This window comes from Apis laboriosa, unplaced genomic scaffold (genome assembly GCF_014066325.1).
Source record: "Apis laboriosa isolate Shangri-la unplaced genomic scaffold, ASM1406632v1 scaffold26_cov146, whole genome shotgun sequence".
NCBI classification, from domain to species: Eukaryota; Metazoa; Arthropoda; class Insecta; order Hymenoptera; family Apidae; genus Apis; species Apis laboriosa.
This window is the reverse complement of record NW_025222592.1, coordinates 941273-968470: the sequence shown is the minus strand read 5'-3', so window position 1 is coordinate 968470 and position 27198 is coordinate 941273. Positions and strand designations below refer to the sequence as shown.

General features: G+C 22.4%; 1 protein-coding gene across 9 annotated transcripts in view; it reads left to right on the top strand.

Annotated features, from left to right (window-relative positions):
* LOC122713983 (max dimerization protein 1-like) overlaps window positions 1–27018 on the top strand; it is a 408946-nt gene extending 381928 nt beyond the window's left edge. For all 9 annotated transcript variants that reach the window (XM_043934889.1, XM_043934891.1, XM_043934895.1 and 6 more), the window contains 2 exons: window positions 18230–18366; window positions 25138–27018. In XM_043934889.1, the coding sequence (XP_043790824.1) occupies window positions 18230–18366 (137 nt within the window). In that variant the 3' untranslated portion in view covers window positions 25138–27018. The remainder of the gene's footprint in view (window positions 1–18229; window positions 18367–25137) is intronic.
* The last annotated feature ends 180 nt before the right edge of the window (window positions 27019–27198 follow it).

Genomic DNA, 27198 nt, shown 5'->3' with positions numbered 1-27198 from the left:
TTGTGTGCCAATTTTCACAAAAATAAAAATCAATATAAATCAATATAAAATATATTTTTAAATATATAATTATCATGAAAAATCATAGAAAAGTTAACTACTTTGAATAACTAATTATATGTAACATTACATCACTTATATAGAAGTTAAAAACAACTTCCGAAATTTTTATTCTCCGAATTTTTATTCTATTCGATAGAAATAAAAATTCTCTGCTTTTTCTCTCTTTATCATTTCAAGTTCATGTTTGTTTCTTCTTCATCACTTGTCAACCGATTCTTGGCGACATCTACTCTCAAAATATTAAAATTGCAAAGTTAGCTATCCAATTAGCCATGTTGTATCCACTTGAGAACAATCTAAAAAATTCTCGCTCTTAACAATTACTCTCAACATGACGAGAACAACTCGCGATAATTTTATTCTCAAGTGGATCTTTAAAATATTTATAATGGATGTTCGAACAATGAAGATTCTATTGCATTATCGGCGCTCAATCTGAAGAAAAATATTTCACGCTGCACCGACGACGCCATATCATTGATATAACGATGTTTTTCTTGGTAGAACGCTCGTCGAGGTCTCGAGTTGAAAATATTTTTAACGAACTACCGACTGGGATTATTTTCGGTCGCCGACACACTTTTCTTTCTAAAGAGAGAGAAAAGAGAAAAGATAGAGAGAAAGAGAGCAGAGCACTCTCGCTTTTCCCCATCATCCTCCACGCTGTCCGCTTCCATTTAATCGTTGCCACGACTTGGCCAAACAAATACTTCTCGTTGCGTCATGTTAAGGAGTGTCTTCGGCTTGTTTATAATTATTTTTGTCGTCGATGCATTTCCCGCGCAAGATCGAACCGTGGGTTAAAGATAGATATTAGACATTGATTTGGGACATAGTAATGATGAGATTGTGAAACAGAAATTTCGATGAATAAGAGAAATCGAGCACGATTTGATATTCTTTGTTGAAATAAAAATAATAAGAATAATTATTTTGAATATGATAAAAAATATTTTTATTTTATTAAGATAAATAAAATAAGTAATATCGTATATTAAAAAAAAAATTTCAAATAAAAAAATAAAAAAATATTTATTTGAAGTAATAGTGTTCGCAAATGAATTTTGAAATCTTATCTAGAGAAATAAATTATTTTAATGATTCATTTATCAAATATTTGATTTTTTTTTTATAATAATAGAAAATAATACATAACAAGTAATAAAATTCTCGTAAAATATAAATTAAAAAGATGAAAAAAGTATTAAAATTATTTATATTAAATATAAATAAAAGTTTTAAAGAATGGAAATTTTATTTATCTTTTTGAATAAAATCAAATAACAAATATTAAAAATTTGTATTAATAATATTCAAGTTATATTATTTAAAATAAAAAAAATAAAAAGTAAAATAAAAACTTTATGTGAATAAGAATTCATTTTGATAACACCCAATTTTGGTGTCAAGGAGAGTCGTTATCAACGAGTACTATGAGTAGGATAGAAGTTATCTGGATTTATTAAAATAAATTAACTCTGTTTTAAAGAGTAATTGTAAAATCACAAATAAATTTTCATTACTATTTAATATTTTCTGTTTTGATTTGTATCATCGTTATTTTCTATTGGAATTTTCAATTCGAATATTTAAAAATTGCTTAGGCCATAGATATTCTATTACTAAGCATTTAATTATACTATAGTAGTATTAGTAAGTAATAAATAATATTAGTAAGTTACAAATTAATTAGACTCACTTTTGAAGAAAATTAAATTAAATTAAATTTAAAATATTAATTCTAATTAGAATTACACATTCAATAAGTATTAAATAATATTAATTAATTAATTGTTCTTTCATTCTGGATTATTAAATAAAGAATAGTGTCGCTGAATCATTATATATATGGATAAATAAAAATGTAATAAAGAAATAATAAAATAAATAAAATTTATAAAATAATAAAATATTTTATATCATTATATGTATATTATTTTATAAAATAAAATATATAAAATGAAATATCAATAATTTTCAGTACTTTCTAATACAAGATTTCATAATTTATTTCATTTAATTTAAGTACAAATAAGGAGAGATTTTATTGTCTATATACTTGAAATTGGCCAATTTTCAATTGAACTAAACATTTTTTTAGTTATATAATAATCAAAATTTTTTAATAAATTTATATCAATATTATATATAAATTTAACAATTATGTTAACAATTATTTATATAAGTATAATTACATATAATATAATATTTCTTCTTATGATAAGTATAATTTATATGAATTTATATAAATTATATAAATATATTAATAAATTAATTGTACATAAATTTTATAATCTACAATGAAAAATTTAAATTCTACAATGATGCTAGAATTCTTCTTCTATTTCTTAACAATATACTTTCAAATTTTAAAATCTGAAAAATTTTACAGCAACAAAGTTCTCACTTTTTAAACGAATAGAATACTTTGATTGATATTCACTCGAAATTAAAATATCCATTCGCTTCCGTCCCATTCCGTTTTTTTCTCTCGAGCATCGTTGAAAAACATCCCTTAATCTGTTCACGAACAAGAATTTCTTGCGTTTTCTAGAAATGAGAATGTATCGTTTAAACCGTCACGGCGAAAACGCAAAAAGGAGCCATGTTTTCGTGAGAAAAACGCCTTTTAGCCAAGCTGCGGATTGCGGCAACCATTGGCAAAAAGCTCGTCGAGGAAAGCCGCAGTCGTAATGGTATTATCGCGGTCGTGTAAATCAGCAATTTATAAGTAAAATCGCGGTCGAGTTTAAAAACCAGTATCTCGACTTTGTGCAAGTCGTGTGAAACAGCTCTATCTATATCTATATCTAAAGAAATTTCTTATAAGATCGCGAATTGAAAGTAAATAGTGAAACTAACACAATTTTTGAATAATACGGTAAAAGACAAATGTTTTTTTATTATGTTATGAGAAAATTTTAATCCAAAAATTATAATTATAATTTTAATGAAAATTTATATGTATATAAACACTTACAATGGACTATATATATAGAGAGAGAGAAATTTTTTCGTCAATGGAAAATATTTATAAGAATTATCAAAATGAATTATCAAAATTTCGATACTTTTTTCAAGGTAATTGAAATTTGAAAAATTTCGCTTGAAAATTTTTTCACAACAGTAATAAATTTTGAATATTTTGTAATTTAAAAAACATTTTTTTTTATTTTATTTTATTTGTTAATTTATTTATTATATTTAAAAATGCATTGAAAATTTGAATATTGATTTTATGTTTTTATATATGTATAATATATATATTATATATATAAATATAATATATATCATATTATATATACTTATAAATTTTCATTAAAAATAAAGAATTTGTTTAAAAAATTAAAAAACTAAAAAATAAAAAGTTCTTTTAATTGAAAATTTATAAATACATAGAAGGTAATGAGTTATATATAAAACAATTTTTTTATCAATAATTTTAATTTGAATAAAATTGAACATATATATCAGTTTTGAAATTTTTAGATAAAGTTAACAACTTAAAGATATTAAGTTAAAAAAAAATGATTATCAAAATAATCTTTTCTAGAATAAAATAATGAAATTCATTCAATATCGTAATTGAATTATGATATAGAATTCAATTAGATTTCAGAATTTTCTTTTTTATTTTATTTCAAACAGTTCACGTATTAAATACTTCTAACTCGAAAAGATGTCGCGATAAGAGTTGCTTCAAATTCACACTGAGGATGACAGGTACGTCAATAACAACGCGAACAACCAATTTGGTTCAACGAGCACTCGAACGTTGCAGAAGTTCTATCCTGGATTATCTTCGCAATTAACCCAGAATAAAATTTGATTCGACATGTAAATACAAAATTACGATACTTTTAAATACGAAGTGAAATTTAATTATTTAATAAATTAATTAGATTTTTATTAAATAAATTAATTAGAACTTGTAAATAGAAAATTATTCTTTATTTCAAAAAAATTGATTTTCGATTCTATTTTAATTCTTCTTAATATTTATTGAAAATTTATTAAAAATTTATTAAAAATTTTATTAAAATTCCTTATATTAAGAATATTCAAAACAGTTAAATTAAAAATTAAAAAATTGTTAATACATTTTATATTATAATATAATATAATATATTATATTATAAACTACATATTTTTTGATTTTTTATTGAAGTTACAAAATCCTAAATAATCTGATCAATTAGATCAGATTATAGAAAACATTAAAATTTAAAAATTTTATGAATATTTTGTTTTAAATATTTTATTTTTTTAAATTTTACAGACACATTATTAAATTCACTATTTTTAAATTATATATCAATAAAATAGTTTGAATAAAAAATCTAATATTATATTCATAATCTATTAAAACTCTTATAATTATCTCTCGCAATAACATAACTAAATTCTAAGCAAATTGCTATAATATTTTATACATTTACTTATAAATACTTTAAACATTTAAAAATTTTTTTAATAATTTTTACTCTTACTATTTCTGTAGTGTATATAACGTATAAAGGAAGGAAGAAAAAATCTAATATCATAGTTATATTCAGTTATTTATAATAATAAAAATAACAAAAATTATATATTGTTAAATTCCAACCAAATTCCTTATAACATTTATTATATTTATTATATTATTGTATACAATAAATAGAAAAAAATCTAATATAGTTACATACCAACAATAAAAATAATTTCACAAAAATGCATTGCCAAATTCCAATAAAATTTTTTATAACATTTTAATTCTAAAAATTTTTTTTAGTAACTTTTTCATTCCTCCAACCTATATATCTTTCATTCACTCATAATTTTCGCAATACATTTAATTACAAAGTATTTCACATCATAATCCACGTCGTACATAGCAACAACAAATTTTCTCGAGTTGTCCTTTAGAAAATTGACAAACTACTTCAGAAAGATGATTGGTTGATGCCAAATCGCCTTTCCCTCGAAACCTAACGACTTTGTGAGTCCTAAGAGAAAAACGGAGGAAGACGGAATAGAAAGCCACGTGTGCAAGAACGCGAAAGCACCAACCGGCAGCTTGTTTCGTCGACAAAACACTTCTTATTGGTACTAGCAGGCATACTAGCATGCTCGCAGCTATACGTTACGCTAAGGAGGCGAAACAGCCAATGAAATATACTCTTATTTCATTCACAACACCGACTGGCATAGTCATAAAGCCTGCACAGTGATAAAATCTTTCTGATAATTTATACAAACGAGATGACGTGACCGAATGCAACGATGGATGTATATGTATGTACAATGGTTTACGAAAATATTCGAACTCACTGTAAATAAAATTGTTAACGATAAAAATGTGCATTTGAAAAGTGGTTCCGAAAGTATTTTAGTTGTTAAAAGACATGAATATCAAAATTATACAAGATCATGTTTCACAAAATTAGGCCGTGAGATATTTATAAAATATATTTATAAACAAATTTTCATAAAACAAAATTTCGACCATTCGAAATTATTTATTTTTGTGCCTTAAAATTGTATTCTATTTTTATTGCTTAATTTTTATAATTTATACTTAGCTTAAATTTTTATAATTAATTTAACATAATTTTAAATTTCTATTGTTTTTCTTCTTTATCAGAATATAGTAAAGATATGAAATAGAAAACTTTAAATATTGCAAATTTTAATATATTATTACTTTGTTGTAAAAAAATATTTTCAGACAAAATTATATTCAAAATGTGAAACAATATTCAAAATAAAAACTTTCAGAATAGATTCAGAATAGATTTCACTCTTCAAAAAAATTTTTGAAAAAATATTTATCCACATAATTATAACCCATTACATACTGCTATTGCTATTTTTTTCATGCTAAACGTATTTTTATGAAAATAAAAATTTTCGAATTAATTTCTCTATAAAAAAACGTTCAAATACTTTTGTGAATTGTTGTATATGCGAGACTAAGCATAAGCCATCGTGAACATTTTTTTTCTCCTCATTCTCTCTTTCTATTTGTTTTTATATGTCTTTCTCTTTATCCCAATCAATCCTTCCTTCGTCTTGTTTATTTCTTCTCCTCTTGTATTTTTTCATTCTTTTCTTTGGCTGTTTTTTTGTCACGTTCTATTGCATTTCTCCCTTATATGAGTATGAGCATAATACGTTTCTCTCGGTTCGTTCGATATTTTTCCTCTAATTTTTCTGTTCCGATCCTGAACTTTTTCTTTCATTTTTTTTTCAGTTGGTTCTTTAAATTTTTCTTTCTCTTTCAATTCTGTTATCACATATTTTCTGTTTTCTTTTATCTCGTTTCTTTTTATTTTTCATCATGTAGATTCTTTTGATTGTATTGACTCGTACATAAGTACATGTATCTTATAGATAACACATATTTTGCTACTTGAAATTATCCAGATAAATTATTATTATTATCACAAAATTATAGGAAATTGAATTGTTGCATTTTTTATCTGTTCTTAGTTATTATAAATAAAGTGATCGAATTCTTAATTCGAATTCTTTAGACTTTCAATATTTTTCAGTATTTCAATAGTCTTAAAAATAATATTTATATTTAGTTAATTAAAATTAATATTGAAAATAATATTTAGTTCAGTTCGAATTTAATTTAATGAATTCGATATATCTTGTTCATTGAAAAACAAAATTAAAGTTATTATTATTATTATAATTAATTGTTATTGATCTTAAAATGAATCAACCTTTTCTTATTTATAAGATTTATCTAAATTATTATCTTGCGCAATAATTTAATCATTTTAGTTAGTCGACAAGTTATAATTTCTAAATTATATTATTACTGGACAAAATTTTTTTTTTATTATAAAAGATTTGATTATTTATTTTATATTATATAAAATTATAAAAGAAAAGTTTATAATTTGTAATTTGCTAATTTGTAATTTGTTAATTTATTAATATTATTATTATATTAATTAAATAGATTATTATATAAGAGAACTTGTAATTTATAAAATGCATTCATAATCTTATTATTGTTTTTTAAAAAAAATTCATGAATATTATTAACTAGTAATTTGTAAGTAAATTTTTTAATATTATTATCTATGATTTTATCTAATAATAAATCTAATAATAAAGAAATAATTTGTATAGATTAATCATAATTTATTCACACGAACAATTTGAACATTTAAAGAATCACATGATTAATTATAAGATATCATATAATTAATTATATCATAAGTTTTTTCTTTATCCATGCAAATTCGAATTTTGAGGTTACATATTACATTTTCAATTATCTGAATTATAAATTAAATAAGATTAGAAAAAAAAATAAATTGAAGGAAATTTTATGTTTTTAAGAATCAAATTTTTTTTTTAATTGACACGAATCTATTCAATGAAAAATACATCATACATTATATATATATATTATATATATATATTAAGAAATAATGGAATGAACAAACGAAATAATGACATAAAAAAACCAAAATTGATACACAATCCATGCCTATTTTATTTAAGTTCCTCAATTTATTTATATAAACAATATTAAATTTATATATATTTGAAATATCATTTTATTAATTTATTATATTATTTTTTTTTATCTCATTAATTTCATATAATCCTAATCAAACCGATTCATATTATGAAGTTGAATTATATATTGTTCAACTTGAGAATTTTCTTCCTACTATACTATCATTAGTATTGTACTATTCTTATTTTTCTTAATGATCTTTTATTTTCTCTCCAATTCATCTTTCTATCTTTCTACATCCATTCCATGTACATAACATATCAAATATAACACACATACACATACACACAAAGCACAACGCGTAGTTATATTTTACGGACATCGAGAGAACGGCTCGATGGCGTTCAAACGATGACGTATATCGCCTTAAGGGTCGTTCATCGTGACACTGATCGCCAAGTTCAATATCGACTATTTCCATGCAAGCGCGCATGCGCGCAATGAGATCAAGAATCGCTTTGGGTGCAGTTATAATATATACAGGATGATTTCGAAATTGTATTGATGAATTCAAAATTGATTTAAAAATAAATCGAAATATAAAATCATGATAAAATTGATTTAAAAATAAATCGAAAATATAAAATCAAATTTTTTCAAGCTTTTGAAAAAACTCATATGAATTTGTGAGAAAATCAAGTTTCAAAATTTATTGAATATAATTATACTTCGACACAATCTATTTCGTTCAGATATTAAATAGTCTAATACTTTAGTAGTCTAATAGAAAATTTATAAACTGTAAGGATCAACAATGTCTTAATTAATTAATTAATTAAAAAATAGATGAAAAAGTTAGAAGTAATTGTTTCTATTATTATATTATAATTTATATAGTAATAGTACACATATACATATAATGTATTTTCGAAATCATGATAAATCTAAAAAAGAGATGATTTTTAATTTAAAAATAAATCAAATTTTTTTATATAGAACTCTATTTTTAAAAATCAAAAATTTCTATCTAATTGATTTTATTATATCAAAATATATTATGATAATTCATTTAAAATTTTATAGACTCTAAGAATCAATCATTTTTAGCAAAAAATATTATTATATTTTATATTATAAATGTTATTAATATTATAATTAATTGGAAAACAAATAAGAAAATTTATAGAATGATTAAGTCAATATATACCGAGTGTTTTTAAAATCTTTTTTTAAAATCTTTGTTGAATCGAAAATTTTCAGAGATATTCTACATCAAGAATATTTCTCTATTTCAACACTCGAGTTCCTCACTATCATCATGACCATACATCGCGACATATATCAATATGCATGTATGTGCGTTTCTATAATATTAATTACACAATTATGTACGAACTTAATCTCCATATCACGTAATCCATACAGGAGATGCTGTTAATTATGTTACAGATAATTTATGCGAGACAGTAGACATCTTATAAAATATACCGATGCGACATCGTAAAGAGTAGCGGTTTTTATACGAGTTTAATTACGCTTACGGCTCGAGCCATAAAACGTTTCACTGCTCTAGAAAATGAGCGTTGGTAATTAGGTTATTGGTTAAGATTCGTGGTGAGTTACATTTTTTCCAGATGGAAATGTATTGTGAAGCGTGAATGGAGGATATTGTCTCGCATTGATACGGATCGTCAAGAATCGTTACTTAAACGAGATTTTTATATGAGTTTTAATATTAGGAATATTATATATATTATAATATAGGAATATTAATGTGAAATTTTGTTCGATCAAATTATTTTCATTGAAAAGAAATTATTAAATATTTTAATATGATTTTTGTGATTTTTACATATGGTATGTGAATTTTATTAGACATGAAAAATTCAAATTTCAAAATCTTTGAAATTTAAAAAAATCTTATTTTTTAGACTCGAAATTTTTTATTATTTTCGTGATTCAAAACTCTTGAAATTCAAAATATTATTTATTTTTTCTTTTTTTTTTAATTATTATTTGTCAAAATCTAAAATTTTAATAAATTTTGATTTCTGTGATTTTTTAAACTAGATTTGTATCTTATAAGTTTAGTAATAAAAATTTGGCTTGCAGAAAGTTTATGAATTTTCGGATTTAAATTTGACGAATTTAAACATTAAATTTTGATTCATAAATTTTATAAATTAAAATTTCTTGAATTAATAAATAATTAATAAATAATTAGTACAAAATTTCAAAAAAGATAATTGAAAATTATCTGAATTAATATTAAAAATAATATATAAATATCATCTTAACATAATTTTTTTACTACTAAAAACTTAAAAAAATTTATAATCAATTAATAAAAATATAAATGTTATAAAGAAAAGAAAAATATAATATTGTTTTAACAAAGAGAAATTACAATAAAAAAATATCATAAAAATATCATAATTATAAACAAATAATTTATTATATACATTTTTTTTATTTTTTATAAAATTATGGGATCAAAGTATGAATAAAATAACAAAAAAAAATATTATATATTTAAATCTTTGAAATTTTTTTCTTGATCACATAATTGTTCATTTAAAAAAAAATTATTTATACATACAATCTAATAATTATTAAGATAATATATTAAAATATAAAAATGACATATCTTTTCTGCATGATCTAAAAATATATATTATAATTTTGCTTTAATTTTCTTATCGTATTCGCATTGCATGACTCAACCTTATTTTTCGAATTAACATAACATATAATTTTTTTCATTTGTAATTTGACTGAAATCAGATTTCGTTTGTTCGCTTGTTCTATTTTTTATTCACATTTCATTTTAATTTACTTTTCATTTGATTCGCCAGTAAGATACATAATTAAAGTAACTTTACAAACATAATGAAAAGTATACATATATTAAAATAACAAGTTAGAGGTCTTGCACTATTTTAATCCTATTTTCTGTGCACGCATAAACGTGTACGATATGAGAATAATATCTTATTTCACGAACATGAAACTCGTCAATATTTAACTCTTTCTTAATCAGATTCATTATGAGAAAAATTTTTCTGATGATACAATGAAATATATAATTTTTTTAACAAAAAATTGAAAATTCACGAAAATTAATCTTTAATCATTTCTGAACTACATTTAAAAAAAAATATTATTTATTGTTGTTAATTAGTAATTATTAATTAAAAAATAATTTTAATTAGTAATTATAGAAACATATTTTTTTCTGATGGTCTAACGAATATAAATATATCATATTTGTGATAAATGTATTTATATAATAATAATATAATAATATTTAATTATATCATATTATATAGAATGAGCCATATGTAATAATATATATATATATAAATGTTTTACTATAAACATTTATAAAGAATTTTATAATAGGTTCTTGAAGGAAAATAAGATTAAAATATCGTATAACAAGAAATACATAAAAAATTAAAAATATTATATTAAAAATATAAAAAAGTTGAAAAACATGATAATAAAAACAAAATAAAATGCATAATTTTAAATTTATTTGTTGATATATTTATTGCATATTTTATTTATTGTTGATATATTTTCTATTTACTTTACTATATAATAATAAATTATCATAAAGTTAGTTTCTTTTATTTTATAAATAATATATGTATACGACTAGAAGATATTAAATAAAATTACAATGAAATGAAAATATGTTTATAATACATATGTCTACAATATTTACAACAATTTCATATTTTGTTAATTTAATATTATGATAATTGATTTATAATATTAATACCATGTAACTAATTATTACTACCCTAATAATTATATATTTATTTATTTATTTATTTTTCTAATAATCTATTAATTTAATTTTTTTTAAACATTCAAATTATTATTTTTTTTACAAATATAATAATATAGTTAAATTATATTTAAACTTAGCTAATAGTATCAATAAAAAAATTTTGTGCATTTTTTACATTACATTATTTTTTGATGTAGGATCCGCTAACGAAGTTTACAGAAAATCTTGGGACATTTTGTATCTTAAATAATTCCATCAAATATATTAATTTAATTGATTAATAATATTGCTTCAAGTATCAACATCAAATCAAAATCCCTAATCGACTCGTTCATTCTCCAAAAGCAATTTCAAGTTATTTATCTATATATATATATAGACACTTTTTCCAATAGTGTCTAATATTTTCGGTGACGATTTACACTTACACAGTATACTTACACAATCTAACATACAATATACGAAAAACGATAAAAAGTTTCGCATGTTGCACGCTCACGTCGTAGAATTCGGCAAACGACTTCGATGCACGAGAAAGAGGGAGGAAAAGAGAGAAAGAGAGGTCAAGGATCGGTCAATTCGCGTCAAACTAGTTTAACGAGACTTTGATGCGACTCCCACTTGCTCGTCGCGAGTTACGATTCATAAAATTCCTCGTGCCTCGCGTTTCCTGTTCAACGACCGAGGAAAGTTGTTGCTATAGGTCAAGGAGACGAGCCATAAAGGATCGACGGATTTTTTAGGACAGAAATCGCCCTCTTGCTTGTGTAGAATCGTTATCTCTGGCAGTCCCTTATTTCGAACAGGGAGGAGAAAGTTACCCGCGAAATGGTTTATGGTTATTGCCGAGGGTATTTTCGGATAACACCATAAGGTGATTCGACAATAAATTGATCATCCCTTGAAGAAAAATTTCACGAAATACTGGTTCATGGTGGTTTTTTTCGAATGTGAAATATGGCGGTTAAAAAGATATCGAGCTAATTCGCGATGAGGCAATTGCTGATTTTGTGATTTTGGTTTATGATGCTTCGATGATGAAACATTTTATGATGATTTGTAATACGATTTGAATAATTTTCTTTTATTTATTATTGTCTAATATAATAAGATTTTAATAATTTAATAAGATTTTTTTGATTTTTAAATAATCTTGAATGTTATGTATAATACGATTTTGAAGATTATATCTTTAATGACAATCATCAAATAAATTTGAATTGTCACATGTCTTTGATAATCTTTTCTAATTTTCAAATAAACTTGAGTATCAATGAAATGATTTGATTCTTGATTTTTAATGGTCTTAACAGGAACGAAATATCTCGAATACTTTATTGATTCAAACAATTTTGAGTTCCAGTCAGATGAATAATTCTTGTTAATTTTTAATGAATGAATGGTAATAATAAAATCTTGATTGAAGGTTTCTTTGACTTTTGAATAATTTATATATCAAATATAATAACTCCTTTTTCAAATGAATTTCAATATTAGTAATATGACTTAGTAACTCTTCATAATCTTTAAATGAGTTTCATAAAATTTTGAAATAATAATATAAATATAAATTTTTATTTTTATAATAAATTATTCGTAATTGTAATTTAAGTTTCAAATCTTTATGAACATATTTTTACAATTTTGAAATTTTTTTATTTTCACATTTAAAAAATAATTATTTTGAATAATGATTTCAATCTCAATATATCATTGTTTATAATTTAAGTTTCAAGAAAATTAAATATGTAGCTAAAATATTATCAAAAATTTATTTTGATAGGAATTTCATTTAAAATAAGCAAGAATCCGAATAATTCGATATAGATAGATATAAATAGAATAAAATAAAAAGGTGAAATTAATGCGATTATTTTTTAAAAAAAATATAAATAAAGTTTTTTTGAAAAAACTTTAATTTTCTATATTACGCATACAAAAGATAATTTTTACAAAATATATTTTTGAAATATATTTGATTCTGAAAAAATTTTAAAATTTTAATTTCTTATTTTTTAAGCATGTTTTAATTTTATGATTTAAAATTTTTTTTAATTATTAATTATATTAATTATTTTTTTAATTATATTATCAATTTTAATTATTTTAATTATATTATCAATTATATTTTTTTTATAATCATATATTATAAATTTATTAGTTTAAATTTATTTTAAAATAAATATAAAGAATGATTTTTTAATATAAATATAAAAAATTAAAAATATGTATAAAATGATAATTTTCTTTAATCTGTTCTTTAATATAAATTTAAATTACATTTCTTTATCCAAGTACTTATCAATTATTTACTAAAAATAAAAATTACTATAAATTATTTAATTGAAAAAAAAATTAATCAAAACAATGAAAATAATAATTTTTAAGTAATTTGCGGCAGATCAATGAATTTTTTAATGAAATTAAAATTTATCATTATAGAAATAAATTTCATTCATTATTAGAAGCCATAAATGAAAAAAAAAAATTTTCTTTATTTCTTATTTTATTCTATTCTTATAAACATATCAATTTCAAAGAAAATTTTGCAAATCTTATATTCTAATTTCAACATTTATACAACACATTCATTTTCTTATCTTTTCTCTTAAACTTTTATTATTTTACCTCTATATTCTTTAATTAAACAAACCTCCTAAGTGTGTCCAGTTCGATTAGAATCAGAAAACCAAAGAAAATTCCTCCTTCCTCTCCGTCATATTTTTCTTCCATTATACCAATACAGAGAATGGATAACGTGTGCTACAGGCAAGGATTACATAGAATCAACGAAAATTCGCAAGAGGTGGTGCGGCAGGAGATAGAACGCGCGTGCATATCCGATGAGAGGACTTTCACGAAATGGTAAAATACGAAAATTGGCTGGCATTTCGGGAACAGAATTATTGAACATACACGTATAGGAAAATCTTGTACTGGCTAATGATGGGATGAAATCTGTCGCAAATATGTTTAATCGTTTACAGACAAATTTAAACATCTTTTATGAGTATTTCGAAAAAAGAAATGATATTTTCAAGTAAACTCAAATCTGAGTTGAATGAATCTATTTCAGAAATAAACTAAATATTCAGATACACTGATTTTAAATTTGAAAAATAGTTTTTAAAAAATTTGAAAATATTATTTTATTTATAATAATAGTTTTTTATTTGATATAAAAAAAGTATAAGATATATTAATAAATTAAAAAAGAAAAGAAAAACATATACAATATTAATCATTTATGAAATTTTATCAAAAATAAAAAATGTTCTAAGATTTTTGAGTGAACATATACTTCAATATGTTTAAATCTTATATTTACAAAAATATGAATACTTATAAAAATGGAAGAAATAAAGTTAAATAAAGTCAAATATTGGTTGGTTATGTTAAAAAATTTAACTATTTTTTATTTATTAAAATTAATCTTGATTGTCTTTAAAAGTAATTTTAACATATTGTAATTTTCATGTGTAATTTAATTTATCCTAACAAATGATTAAATATATCGATTCATAAGTACTCATTCTGAGATTCGAAATTTGTCTACAAAAACTTGTATGACATATTATAAAAAATTAAATTCATTTCAGAAAAACATTAAAAAAATAAATAATTCATATACAATTTAATGTGAAACACAATTGTTATTTATAGATCATTCAGTTTATATTTTAAAATAGTTATATATTTTAATAAATTGAAAATTCTTTAGTAAATGATATTTAATTATTTATTTTTAAATAATAATTATTTTTAAAATAGAACAAATCTATTCTTTAAAATTTAATAAAATAAAATTTGATAAACTAAGTATAAAGAATAAAATTTTAGAATTAAAAAACATTAATCTAATTTATATGAATTATATAATTTAAAAAAATATAAATATAAATTTGAAATAATATATAAATAATATATATAATATATAAATAATATTATTTATATAAATAATATATACAATATATATATATATATATATATATATATATATTTAATATATAAATTTGAAATAATCATGAATCATATTTCATTTATATTTCATTATTATTTAGAATTGCATTAAGTTCAAAAATTTATTTATAATTCATTATTTAAATTAATTATTTTAGTTTTGTTCATGTATGACTTATTACGTATCATTTAAATATTATATCAATTGATTCATAATGTATTAACACTAAATAAATAAATAATTGAATTAAACAAGAATATTTTGTTTCTTGTTCTTATTTAAAAATAAAGCTTTGTTTAATCTTTTAATCTTAATTTTCATAAAAATTATTTATAAATATAAATAATTCTTATAAATATTACACAGTATAAATGGAATAAATAGCAATAGATATTATATTCTTCAATTTTTTTTCATCATTCTTTACAAAATATTATTTAATAATTATAAACATTAAAGAAAAATTCCAAGTAAGATAACTCTCTCTTATATACCAATTAAAATACAAAAGAAAATCATTTACATAATTAGTAAATTACATAAAAGTATAGGAATTTTTCTATGTAATTATAAATTAAAGAATTACTATAATTAAATATTAATAGATGCAAAAATTAATAAAAAACTCATTTTCTAATTCATCTTGTAGCATAGCTTTCTCTTATATACTCCTTAATTTACATATACTTAGATGCATTACAAAAATTTATAAAAAAGTGAATAAATTTAGAATGATTTATTAATATTTTTAAATTAATTAAAATGCAAATTTTTAAATACTTTGACATAACAAATTGATAAATGAATTTATTACTTTTCTTTTAATAGTATAATCTATTTCTTCAAATAATATTTATGATATAATCTTTTACATTGAATTTAAGATAAATATTTACAAATCATCTTCCAATTTCAACGATTTTTTAATATATTATTAAAATTATTACACTGAATAATGTTATAAAAGTTTTACTTAACATTATTTACTAAAAATATATTTATTAACAAAAACAATTTAAATTAGATTAGATTAGGCTCTTGTTTATTAAACAATTATTAATATGTATACATTATAACAATATAAACTATGAAAATTAAATAAATTTGATATTATATTAATTAATTGTTATTAATATATAAATATTAATAATTTGATATAATATTAATTATTTTATGTTAATTTTAAAATTAATTTTAAAATTCAAAATAAAATTAAATAAAAAAACATTTAATTGTTAGTCAATTTAATGATTTGCATTAAATAATAATTGCAAATTTGGATTAATTTTTTTAATTTGGCCATCAATTATCTGTAGCAATAAATCTAATTAAAATTAATTTATCCTATCTCAATTTATATTGTTTTTTTTGTTAAAGAAATATTTTTGTTATTAATTTTTTAATGAGCAACGATTGTTAAATAAAATCTTCACAACATTATTTAAACTAATGATTTTGACAATATTAAAAACAAAAAAATTATCAAAATCGAAAGATAATAGTTTTTTATAAACAATTATCGAATTTGATTCAGATTTATTTGATTTGATTCAGATTTAATTAAGCCTTTATTGAACTTGATCTCATCACTAGCGCCGGCCAATATTTCCGAAAACGTGTTAGTCCCGCTTGTGTATATCGATTTTGACGGAATTCGCGCGGACATCCCCAAAATCGCGGGAATTGTTGCAGCGCGCTTTTATATTTACGAGCCACAGCTGTCCGATCGCGTCTACAATTTACTACGGCCACGTCCCGCACACCTGCGTTTTTTAAATTATCTAACGACGGTCTGGCTTCCTATTACCGTGTATGACAAGAGCTCAATTCAATTGTATTCGACGTGAATGTCTGGAAATTATCCGATCGTTCGAATCGTTAAGTGTCTAATGCTATTGAAAGAATCAAATTGGGAAAGTCTGTTTTTGTGCTTTTGACAGCTCTAATCGCTATTTAATGGTTTGGTCGTTGATTGGTAAGATTGAAGCGATCAATCATTTTCTGTCAAAGCCAATAGTGAAAATGGGAAATATAGCAAACAATTTTTGATACATGAAAATTTATCATTGTATAATATAAATATTGAATTAAAAGATTAATATTAAAAGACAAAAACAAAAGACAAAGATAGAAAAATAAACAAACAGACAAAAATAGAAATGGCAGGAAATGTTTATTATTGAAATAAAATATAAAAATGAATTTTGAATTGTATCTTCTGAATTTAATGTTTTGAGTTTTATTTTAGTTTTTAAATTTTAAATTTTAAATTTTGAATTTAAGATATTGAATGTTTTGAATGTTTTATTGTAGATTTTTAGTTTTGGATTCTGGATTTTAGATTTCAAGTAGATATTCTGAATTCTGGATTCTAGTTTTATGTTTTGAATTTTGATTTTAAATTCTAATTATCGATTTTGAATTTTCGAATTTAAATTTCGGATTTTCTGGATTTTCTGAATTTCTGGATTTTCTGAAATTTCGGAAGTTCTGGATATCAGGTTTTGAATTATTGATTTTATATTGATTATTTTTGAATAATAATTTTGAGTAATAGTTTTTAGTTTCGGATTTTGGATTCTAGGTTTTGAATAGATTTTGAATTTTGAAATTTGCATTTTATTTAAGTTTTAAATTTTAAATATTGAATGAACATTAGAATATTATTACATATAAATATACATTAGAATATTTCTTATTTTTTTTTATGATGATATATATATAATGATTTTATATATATATATTATAAAATTATAGAATATTATAATGAAGTTAATTATTTTTAACAAATAATAATTTTGTTATTTATATTATTTCTAGTTTTTTAAAATGAAAAAGAAATCAAAGTTTGTTTCAGATGGATTTTATATTAATAAAATTTTTTTCTCAATTTTTAAAAATTGACGTTTATTTATATATTTTCTTTGTTTTATGATTGCAGATGAAGTAGATGTAATCGGTTATACAAGCAATCAATCGGACACCGATGATCACAGCAGCGTGCAAAGCAGCAGCGACAGTGGCGTCACAATGTCCACCTCCAGGCTGACCCTTTCCGAAATGATGGACAATCTTTAGGTATACAATATATCATTTATTTTTTATTTATTTGGAATTTTTCAATATTTTGATTCCTTGCTTTAAAATAACATCTCTAAAATGTCATTCAATTTTTTAAGTTTCTTGTAGCAAATTTTATTGTATTCTAAGAAAACTTTAATAATTTTAAATATTTTTATCATTTTATAGTTATAACTTTGAGTATTTGAACTTTTATATAAAATTAAAAATATTTCTTAGTTTTATATGTTTCGATTAAATTATGAAGAAGGAAAAATAATAAAACTATTAAAGAAATAAATTTTTATTTAACTAATAATTTTTTATAATTGATAATAATTAGTTTTAAAAAAAAATTATTTGTTTAAATCAATGATTCCCAATCTGTGCATCAGAATCACAAAAAGATTGTCATAATTATATTTACTTATATAAATAATTTTATAAAAATTTTCAGCATTTACAAAAAATAAAAATGATTTTATTACGATAAATACTGAAAAAAATATTAAAAAGCCATCATGATAATACATTATATATTATATATTTTATATTTCTCACGACGTTTTTAATATTTTGTTATATTCTAATATTCTCATGTGCACCTTTAAAAATAAAATCATATTAATTTTACTATATCGAATATACATGAGAAGATTCATTTATTTAATTATTACAAAAGAAAATCATGTCTCGAAAAACATTAGAAAATCTTGATTTAGATAAAAAAATAAAGGATCCATAACGCTAAAAAACGAGAGAATCAGAAGATCTCTTGCAAAAGAAAAAAGAAAAAAAAAACAAAATAGCATGAAACGAGTACGTTAATCTTCCGCTCATGTTCAAAAATAATTAAAATCGGCTCATTAAACTACTTTAGAAAACTTTACCAACATTTCCTCGCTCACACTAAACACCTCAATCCATATTTCTTAAATATTCCACTCCATGCAAAAAAAAACCTTGCACCGGTTTTTAAAACTATATATTGGCCCGCATTCAGAACACGCTGTCAAGGGTTTAAATGCCCTTTCAACTCGTGTTTTTAGCACCAATTATATTCAGAATGCGGCTGGTAACAATGTGCCGGTAGCCAAACCGTTCCTTCTTTTTTCTTCTTTCTCTTTCTTTCTTTCCTCTTCTCTTTTCTTCTCTCTCTCTCTCTCTTTCTCTCTCTCTCTTCCTTTCTCACTTTTGTAGGCCAACGTATCAAAGTCACGTTCTAAATTTAATAGCGTTAAAAGCTCGAGTTGAAAGAGCATCCTTAACAACACCTTCTGAATACGAGCCATTTTGCAAACGCATATACAACGTGGATCGTAAATGTTCGAAATTTCTATTTTTACATTTCTATTTTCCTCTGTTGATGGAAACGTTCGGATAATAATCGTGAACCATTGATATACCATGCGCTTTTTATGAATTTCGAAATGATTATGTTTCTATACGAATTACTTTATATTCGATTTTTAATGACTTTATTGAATTGTTCAAAAAGTTTTTTTTGTGTTTTTATTATATAAATCTGTATCCTTATAGAAATTTTAAAATCATTAATATATTTCAATGATCGCCATTTATATAATTTTATTAATTTATTTTTAATTTAAGTTAAAGTTCTATTTTCTAATTTATTTTTTTTTTTAATATTTTTAACTTGTTTGCAAAATGCTTAAGATAGCTTTTAATATTATTTAAAAAACTAATTTTTATGAAATCATCATTTTTCATTTTTATGAAAAATCATCAAATCATTTGATTATTCTATTTGTAAAAGTATATTTATAAATCTATAAATTTGTAAATTTGTAAACTTGTGTACTTCAAATAATATATTTAATAATTATTATACAGATAAGTTTTACAAAAGTTTATATTTAACAAGAAAACACTATTGGAAAGTTAAAAAAAAACTAAATATTCCAATATCATTAAAAATAAAGTAGATTGTATATTTTTTAAATTGAATTTTTAAAATTACATATGATAAAAAATGAAAAATTTTAAAATCTAATATTAATCTAATATAAACAATATAATAACGAATCTGATTAACACTGTTTTTTTAATACTTTCTATAATAAAAATAGATATATTATATTATTTCATGGAATATTATTTTATAATAATTTCAACAAATACTTTTTATTTAAAAAGAAATTATGCAATGATTTATAAATATTTAATGTTTTATCTTAATATGTAATCATTTAATTACTTCATATTTCTTTTTTTAGTTTTTAAAAAATTATATAATTATTTGCTAATTGGATTATTTATTCTAGTAAATGAAAGATTTTTTGATTTCTTTTTTTTTTTTTTTGATTTTTTGAAGAAATTTGAATAGAAATTTAATTTCTTTTTTGATCATGTTGAATTAATGTTGAATTAATGTTTATATAATTTTCTTAATATTTTTGTAGCAAATATTTCTTTTTCTTTTCTAAAATTAAAACTATTCAAAAAAAAGATATCTTAAAGCTCATTAAAATGAGTAATGTGTAATGAGTAATTTAATGTGTAAATAAGTGTAAATAATGTATAAATAATTTAACGAAAGAATATGAATTATAAAGTTTTTTTTTTTAAATTTATTTCAAGGTTTTCCATTAAGAAATGAAATGCTTATATTTAAGCATTACTATTATAAATCTATAATGAATTAGAAATATTATTGTAAAATTAATCGAATTTTAATAAAATTAATAAATTAAAAGTTTATTTCAAAATTTTATATTTTTCTTATTTCAAATTAAGCAAAAAATAATTATAAATAATATATAAATTTAAAATATTTATAAAAATATATTTTTTTGGATATCTTATAATTAAATATCTATTATAATAAAAAATGTGAACAGAAGTTTTTAATTTATTCACAATTGTCTCTATATTATTTTACAAAATTATCAAATTATTATCATTTCATTTTAAATTTTATGCTATCTTGTCCAAAATATTTTTTCAAAAATATTCTGTATATTTAATTATAGCAACCATATCTTATTATCGAATATTAATTACACAATTCTTGAAAAAAAGAATATTTTACACATAAAAGATAAGAAAGAAAAAGTATAACACACGCGATAAAAAAAATAAAAAGAAAGATAATCAAAAGCAAGCGGAAAATTAACTGCTCCAAGTAAAAGAAAGTGGTGGACATGCTCGCCTTTTTTCTCGTGGTGCGTTCATAATCATCATAATCATATCTTGTGATAAAGAACCAGATAAAAGAGTGAAAAGAGCGAAAGAAATATGTATAATATTTGAGGCAACATCGAGTAGTATAAAAATAAAAACAATATATTACATAAAAAAAAATATGTTTCTTCACAGAATATATTACATATTACATTTCTTTCTCGCGATGAAAAAAAATATACATTAAAAAAAGGCATTTTATTGCAGGTAAAATTTATAGCTTAACCTTTTCAACTTTACATATAAATACATACAACACTTTAATTAGTTATTAATAGTTATTAATAGATTGTGAATTTTTATATGAATATTTATGTAAAATATATATAAAAATATGTAATAAATGAATTTTTTGTAATAAAAAATCATTTATATAAAATATGCGAATATAATGTATAAATATATAATATGTGAATATAATATATAATATGTGAATTTTATCATACATAATATATAAATATATAAATATTTATAAATATAATATATAAATTTTTTCAAAATTTTTTAATTTTATCAAACTTTTAAATTTTATCAAAACTTTTACATTTTTTGTATATTTAATATAATTTTGTATAATAACAAATCAAACATATAATAAACAGATTATAATTTTTTATAATGAAAAATTCCAGCTAATTTAACATGTAAATATTATACTATTCATAAAAAAAATAGGAATATAATATTGAAAAAATAATACAATATAAAATAATATATTTAAATAAAATAAATCATACAATATATATAAATATTTTTTGTGATGTAGAACGATCTTTTTTTGAAAATTTATTTTTTCAAATAAACAATATCAACTAAATATGATAGAAAATTTGAAGAAAATTATTATTATATATTATATAAATTAATATATAAGTATATGCATATATATAATTATTAATATTTCTCAAATATTATAAAATATGAAAGTTTAGAAATAATAAAATATTTCAAATAAGAATATAAAAAATTATTAAATTTATTTATTACGATCAAAAATAATAATTTATAAAATAATAAAATCGACGATGAAAATCTCATATTTGAACTTTTACTTCATTGAAATGACCATCTTTATTTTTAATTTTTAACATTCTATTTATAAATTTTTTTTTGCCTAAAGTAATTTTTAATGTCAATTAATATTATTATAAGCAGTTAATTTTATGTATTTACAAAAGATTCTTTATTGCAAAAATATTATTTTTAATAATTTCTTTCAAATTTTAATATATATAAACTTTTCAGTAATATATATATATGTGTGTGTGTATATATGTATATATGTGAATATGTATATTATATGAATATATATATTATAATAATATATATTATATGAATATATTCTACATATTAATTGAATATTTGAATGTATTTTAATCATATAAAAATCCGTAATCTAACTATTAAATAACTATTGAATATATTTCTTTTTGATGAAAAAAATCATTATAATATATACAATATATAAATTATTAATAAATTAATTAAAATTATATAAATTTTTTTACAAAATCATGAAAAATAAATATTTATTATTAATCAATAAAATAAAACTTTTCTTTTATTTATAAAAAAATTTAATTTTAGAAATTTTAAATAAAATTAGAATTTTCGTTTTCCTTTCAATTATTTATATATTATCAAAGTCTTTAAGATTTAAAAAAAAAAAGTAATATTTTTATTAAATTTTGGATTGTTAAGAAAAAAAATTTAAAAAAAGAAGAAAATAATAAAATAAGTACGGAAACTCTAAAATGAAAAATTTCTACGAAATAGATTGTATTTCATAAGATATAAATTTGTGTTTCTAAACTTTTTTGGTTTTTTCTGATTACTTGTTATTCAAAATGAATTGAAAATTTATTTTCTTAGATACTATTCAACATGATGTAATATTATCTTTTTTCTCTTAGTTTTTTCTTAATGTTTCTTTATTATTAACAAATTTTTTAAGTTTGAAAAAATTATATTAGAAAGAGTATTAAAAAATTATTATAATTAAATGAAAAAATAAACAATTTTCAATAATTTTTTTAAATTATATAATTTTTTTATTATTTTTTATTATATATTATTCGATAATGAAACTATAAAAAAGTGATTCAAAAACTATGAAAAAAGATAATCAAATAAAATATTAAAAATTTTACTTTTCAAAATTTTTAATAATCTGTATAAGTTTATATAAAAAAAATTACATTACATTAATGTAATTACATTAAAATTCCATTTTTATTCAAACTTCAAATAAATAATAATTTCCTGTATAGTTCGTTTATCGTTTATATCGTTTAAAACATCAAAAATCTTATTTGTGAAAACAGAAATAAAAACTTAAAAATTCAAAGCAGATTCAAAACCCATGTTCAATTTTTCCCACTAGTTTGACATATAATGTTAGCTTTCAGAATTTTTGAAAAAACTTTTACAAAAGTTCTCGAAAGCTTGATTAAAAAATACAATTCTATGAAAATATCTCTGAACAGCACATCCAACAAATATTTCAAGATAACGAGTTCCAAAAAAATTTTCAATATTATCATTCTTATGCAGGAATGGGATCAAGTTAAATATGTACGAATTTTTATCAATTTCAATTTCCATATTCTAATCTAAGTTTTTTGAATATTACTCAAAAAAAAAAAATAATATTTCAGTAATTATATTATATTTATGCTATATTATTATATTACATTACTTCAAATCTATTCAATTTTACATTGAATTTATAATAATTTTACAAGTTCATATCGAACAAATATGATAGAATACGTATTTGAAAATTTCGAAAAGATATATTCAATACATTAATTATATAATAAATAAAATAAAAAGAAAACATTTCAAAAGTAAAAATATTTGTATTAATTACTGTGTTTTATCGGTTATTATTTAATATTACTTTTAAGGTTATTATAAAAAATATTTTTGTATATTTCGTTTTTATTTTCCAATATATTATATAAGTACATATTAAAGTATAATTTAAAGTATTCCTTATTAGTAGAATTTTTGCAAATAAAATAATACGAATAAAATTTAAATAGGCTAAATAAAGTAAAAATCTTATGAACCGGTTATTCGTATAGATTCAATATATATGAATATTATTTTCATTTTTCAAAATATTTATAAATCAAATCTAATCAAAATTCGAATTATTTATTCCATCCTATCATTATTCTTGTGAATTCAAAATGCAAAAGATTCAAAATAAAAATTAAAAAAATCCTCAATCCATACTTAAGAACAACTCCTTTCTATATTCCAGTATATCTTCATTCCAAACAATCGTCAAGCATTTTCTCATCTCAAATTCCCTGCTTTGAATGCTTCGAAAACCGAAAAAAACGAATATGATGGAACACTAGATTTTTCGCGTACTATTTACCAAAATCCCGTAGAATGTAAATCTCTCACTTTTTTCACGAGCACAACGCGCCAAAACTAGCACAGTACAGGTTTATCGTATAGAATAAAATAAAAAGAAAATGAAAAAAAAGAAAAAAAAAAAAAGCGTAGTGAAAAAGCAACACGGATCTTGACAAACAAATTCTCATGTCCGTATCTTTGGGCTATTTGCAGACAAAGAGGTGGCGCGGTGGCGGCGGAAGAACGTGGAGGGGGAGCATTTGAAGGCGAGGAAGAGGAAGCGGCGGAGAAAGATTGTGCGAGGGATGCTGGACGAGAGGGACGCACGAGGGGCGAAAAAGAGGCAGGGGAGAAGAGAAGAGAGCAATCTGAGCGTACGAGGTATCCAGTTCGCATACACGCATCTACGCACCACCCTTTTGGTCTACTTCGCGAAAGGTCGCGGAACGCGCGCCGCGATACTCTTCGCCAAGGATAAGACGTTGAAGAGGCGACATCATCGGCGTGTACGCGTGACTAACTTGGATAGTGTTTGAAGAAGAAAGGGATGAAACGGAAGAAATAGCAAGAAGAATGACTTCGAACAATCGGCCGAAGGTAGCAACGAAGATACGAGAGAAACGAAGAAGAGGAAGCATGACGAATAGTGTGAAATCTTGGCGCAAATCTATCGACGTCAAACTAACTGTCGCGAAATGGGGTGGGGAGATTGACTTTGAACAAAACCACCTTTGTAACACGCAATAGAAGAGAAAAAGCGTTCCTCGTGAAGACGAGAATTATGAGGAGGGAGCGCGGGGAACGAGCTGCAAGCATCATGTGTAAATTGTCAATCGAATATTGTACATATTTTTAAGGGAGACTAAATTTATCGAGTGGGAGAAACGGGAAATTGGAGGGATAAATGGGAATGAGAAGCGAATTCCCAGCGTTTCTTCCTCGATGGAAAGTGTAGTATCGTGGAGTATCGGTCGGTTCGTGTGAACGCGTCGATTTTTCCGGAAGAGATCGCCCTGATCGAGGAGCCACGATTGGAGGAAAGATGATCGATCGAACCATTCAGGATTTGATGGAGGCTCATCTTTCTCATGCCTCTGATCGATTGGCTTTGGATCGAAATTCGCGGAGAATCCTTAAGAACAAAGCTTGCGCTGATGCAAGAGCGTAACAGCCTCGTTGCCACTTCCATCACCATACCCAAAATCTTTTGTCGATTCTTCTTTTTCACAACGATGATCGACCCTCGTTTTATGTCTTTCTCGTCTCGATTCGACGCGAGGTTTCCGTTGGTACGGGAATGAGTTGTTACGCATTCGAATAACGGGAGACAAGCGTGAACTGCATGAAACCATGAGGATAGAGAGAGAAAAAAAGAATATTCGCCGCTCTATCTTTTCGAGGATGTATTATTTTGTCGCCGCCGATGTCCGCTTCGATGATCGCGGGCAGTCGTCGATTTGATTTCTCGAGGTTATTGTATTTCGCTTTCGACAATGACACAAGGAGTGAAGGTGTCCGCTTTTTTGTTTCAAGCGTCGTGAAATAATTCATGGACAACTTTGCTCTTTTCGAGTGCGAAAAAGAGAGAAGTTTGTTAAGGATGAATACGCGTAGGAGAGCAATGTTTTCACGATAGTTTCACGACGATTCCTGATTAACTATCCTTCGATGATCTATCGAGAGGATCGTTATTGCGAATGCCTTCGGTGCATACCTCTGAGGAAGAAGAATCTTCATTTCCGCCACATTGTACAGGCTCCGTGATCGTGAATACGAGAGAAAAAAAAAAAAAAAAGAAAAAAAGCAGAAATAAAAACGGAGAAGAAATAAATTGAGAAGTAGAAAGTTCGTTTATGAAAGAAAGAAAGAAAGGAAGATGTTTATAAATTGCGAAGAGAAAAAGAAAGGTGGAGAAACAGTGACTGGAAAATAAAGGATGAAACAGTGTGAAAAGACATCAACAGAATTATTATCGTTAATTCCGCCTTTCGATACAGATACAAGCATACATACTCACAAAAGAGTAAGAGAAAGAGATGGGGAAATACATAGAGAGGGAGAAAAAAACTATATAGAAAGAAAGGGAACCGAAAACGAAATAAAAAAAAAGCGTACACACTTCTAAAGTAAGGACATCCATATGCATTATATACATATACACACATACGTACACATACACATACACATACATACATACATACATACATACATGTGAGCACATATACACGCGCATATACAGAGAATTCTCACGAGTAAAAAAGTAAAAAAAAAAAA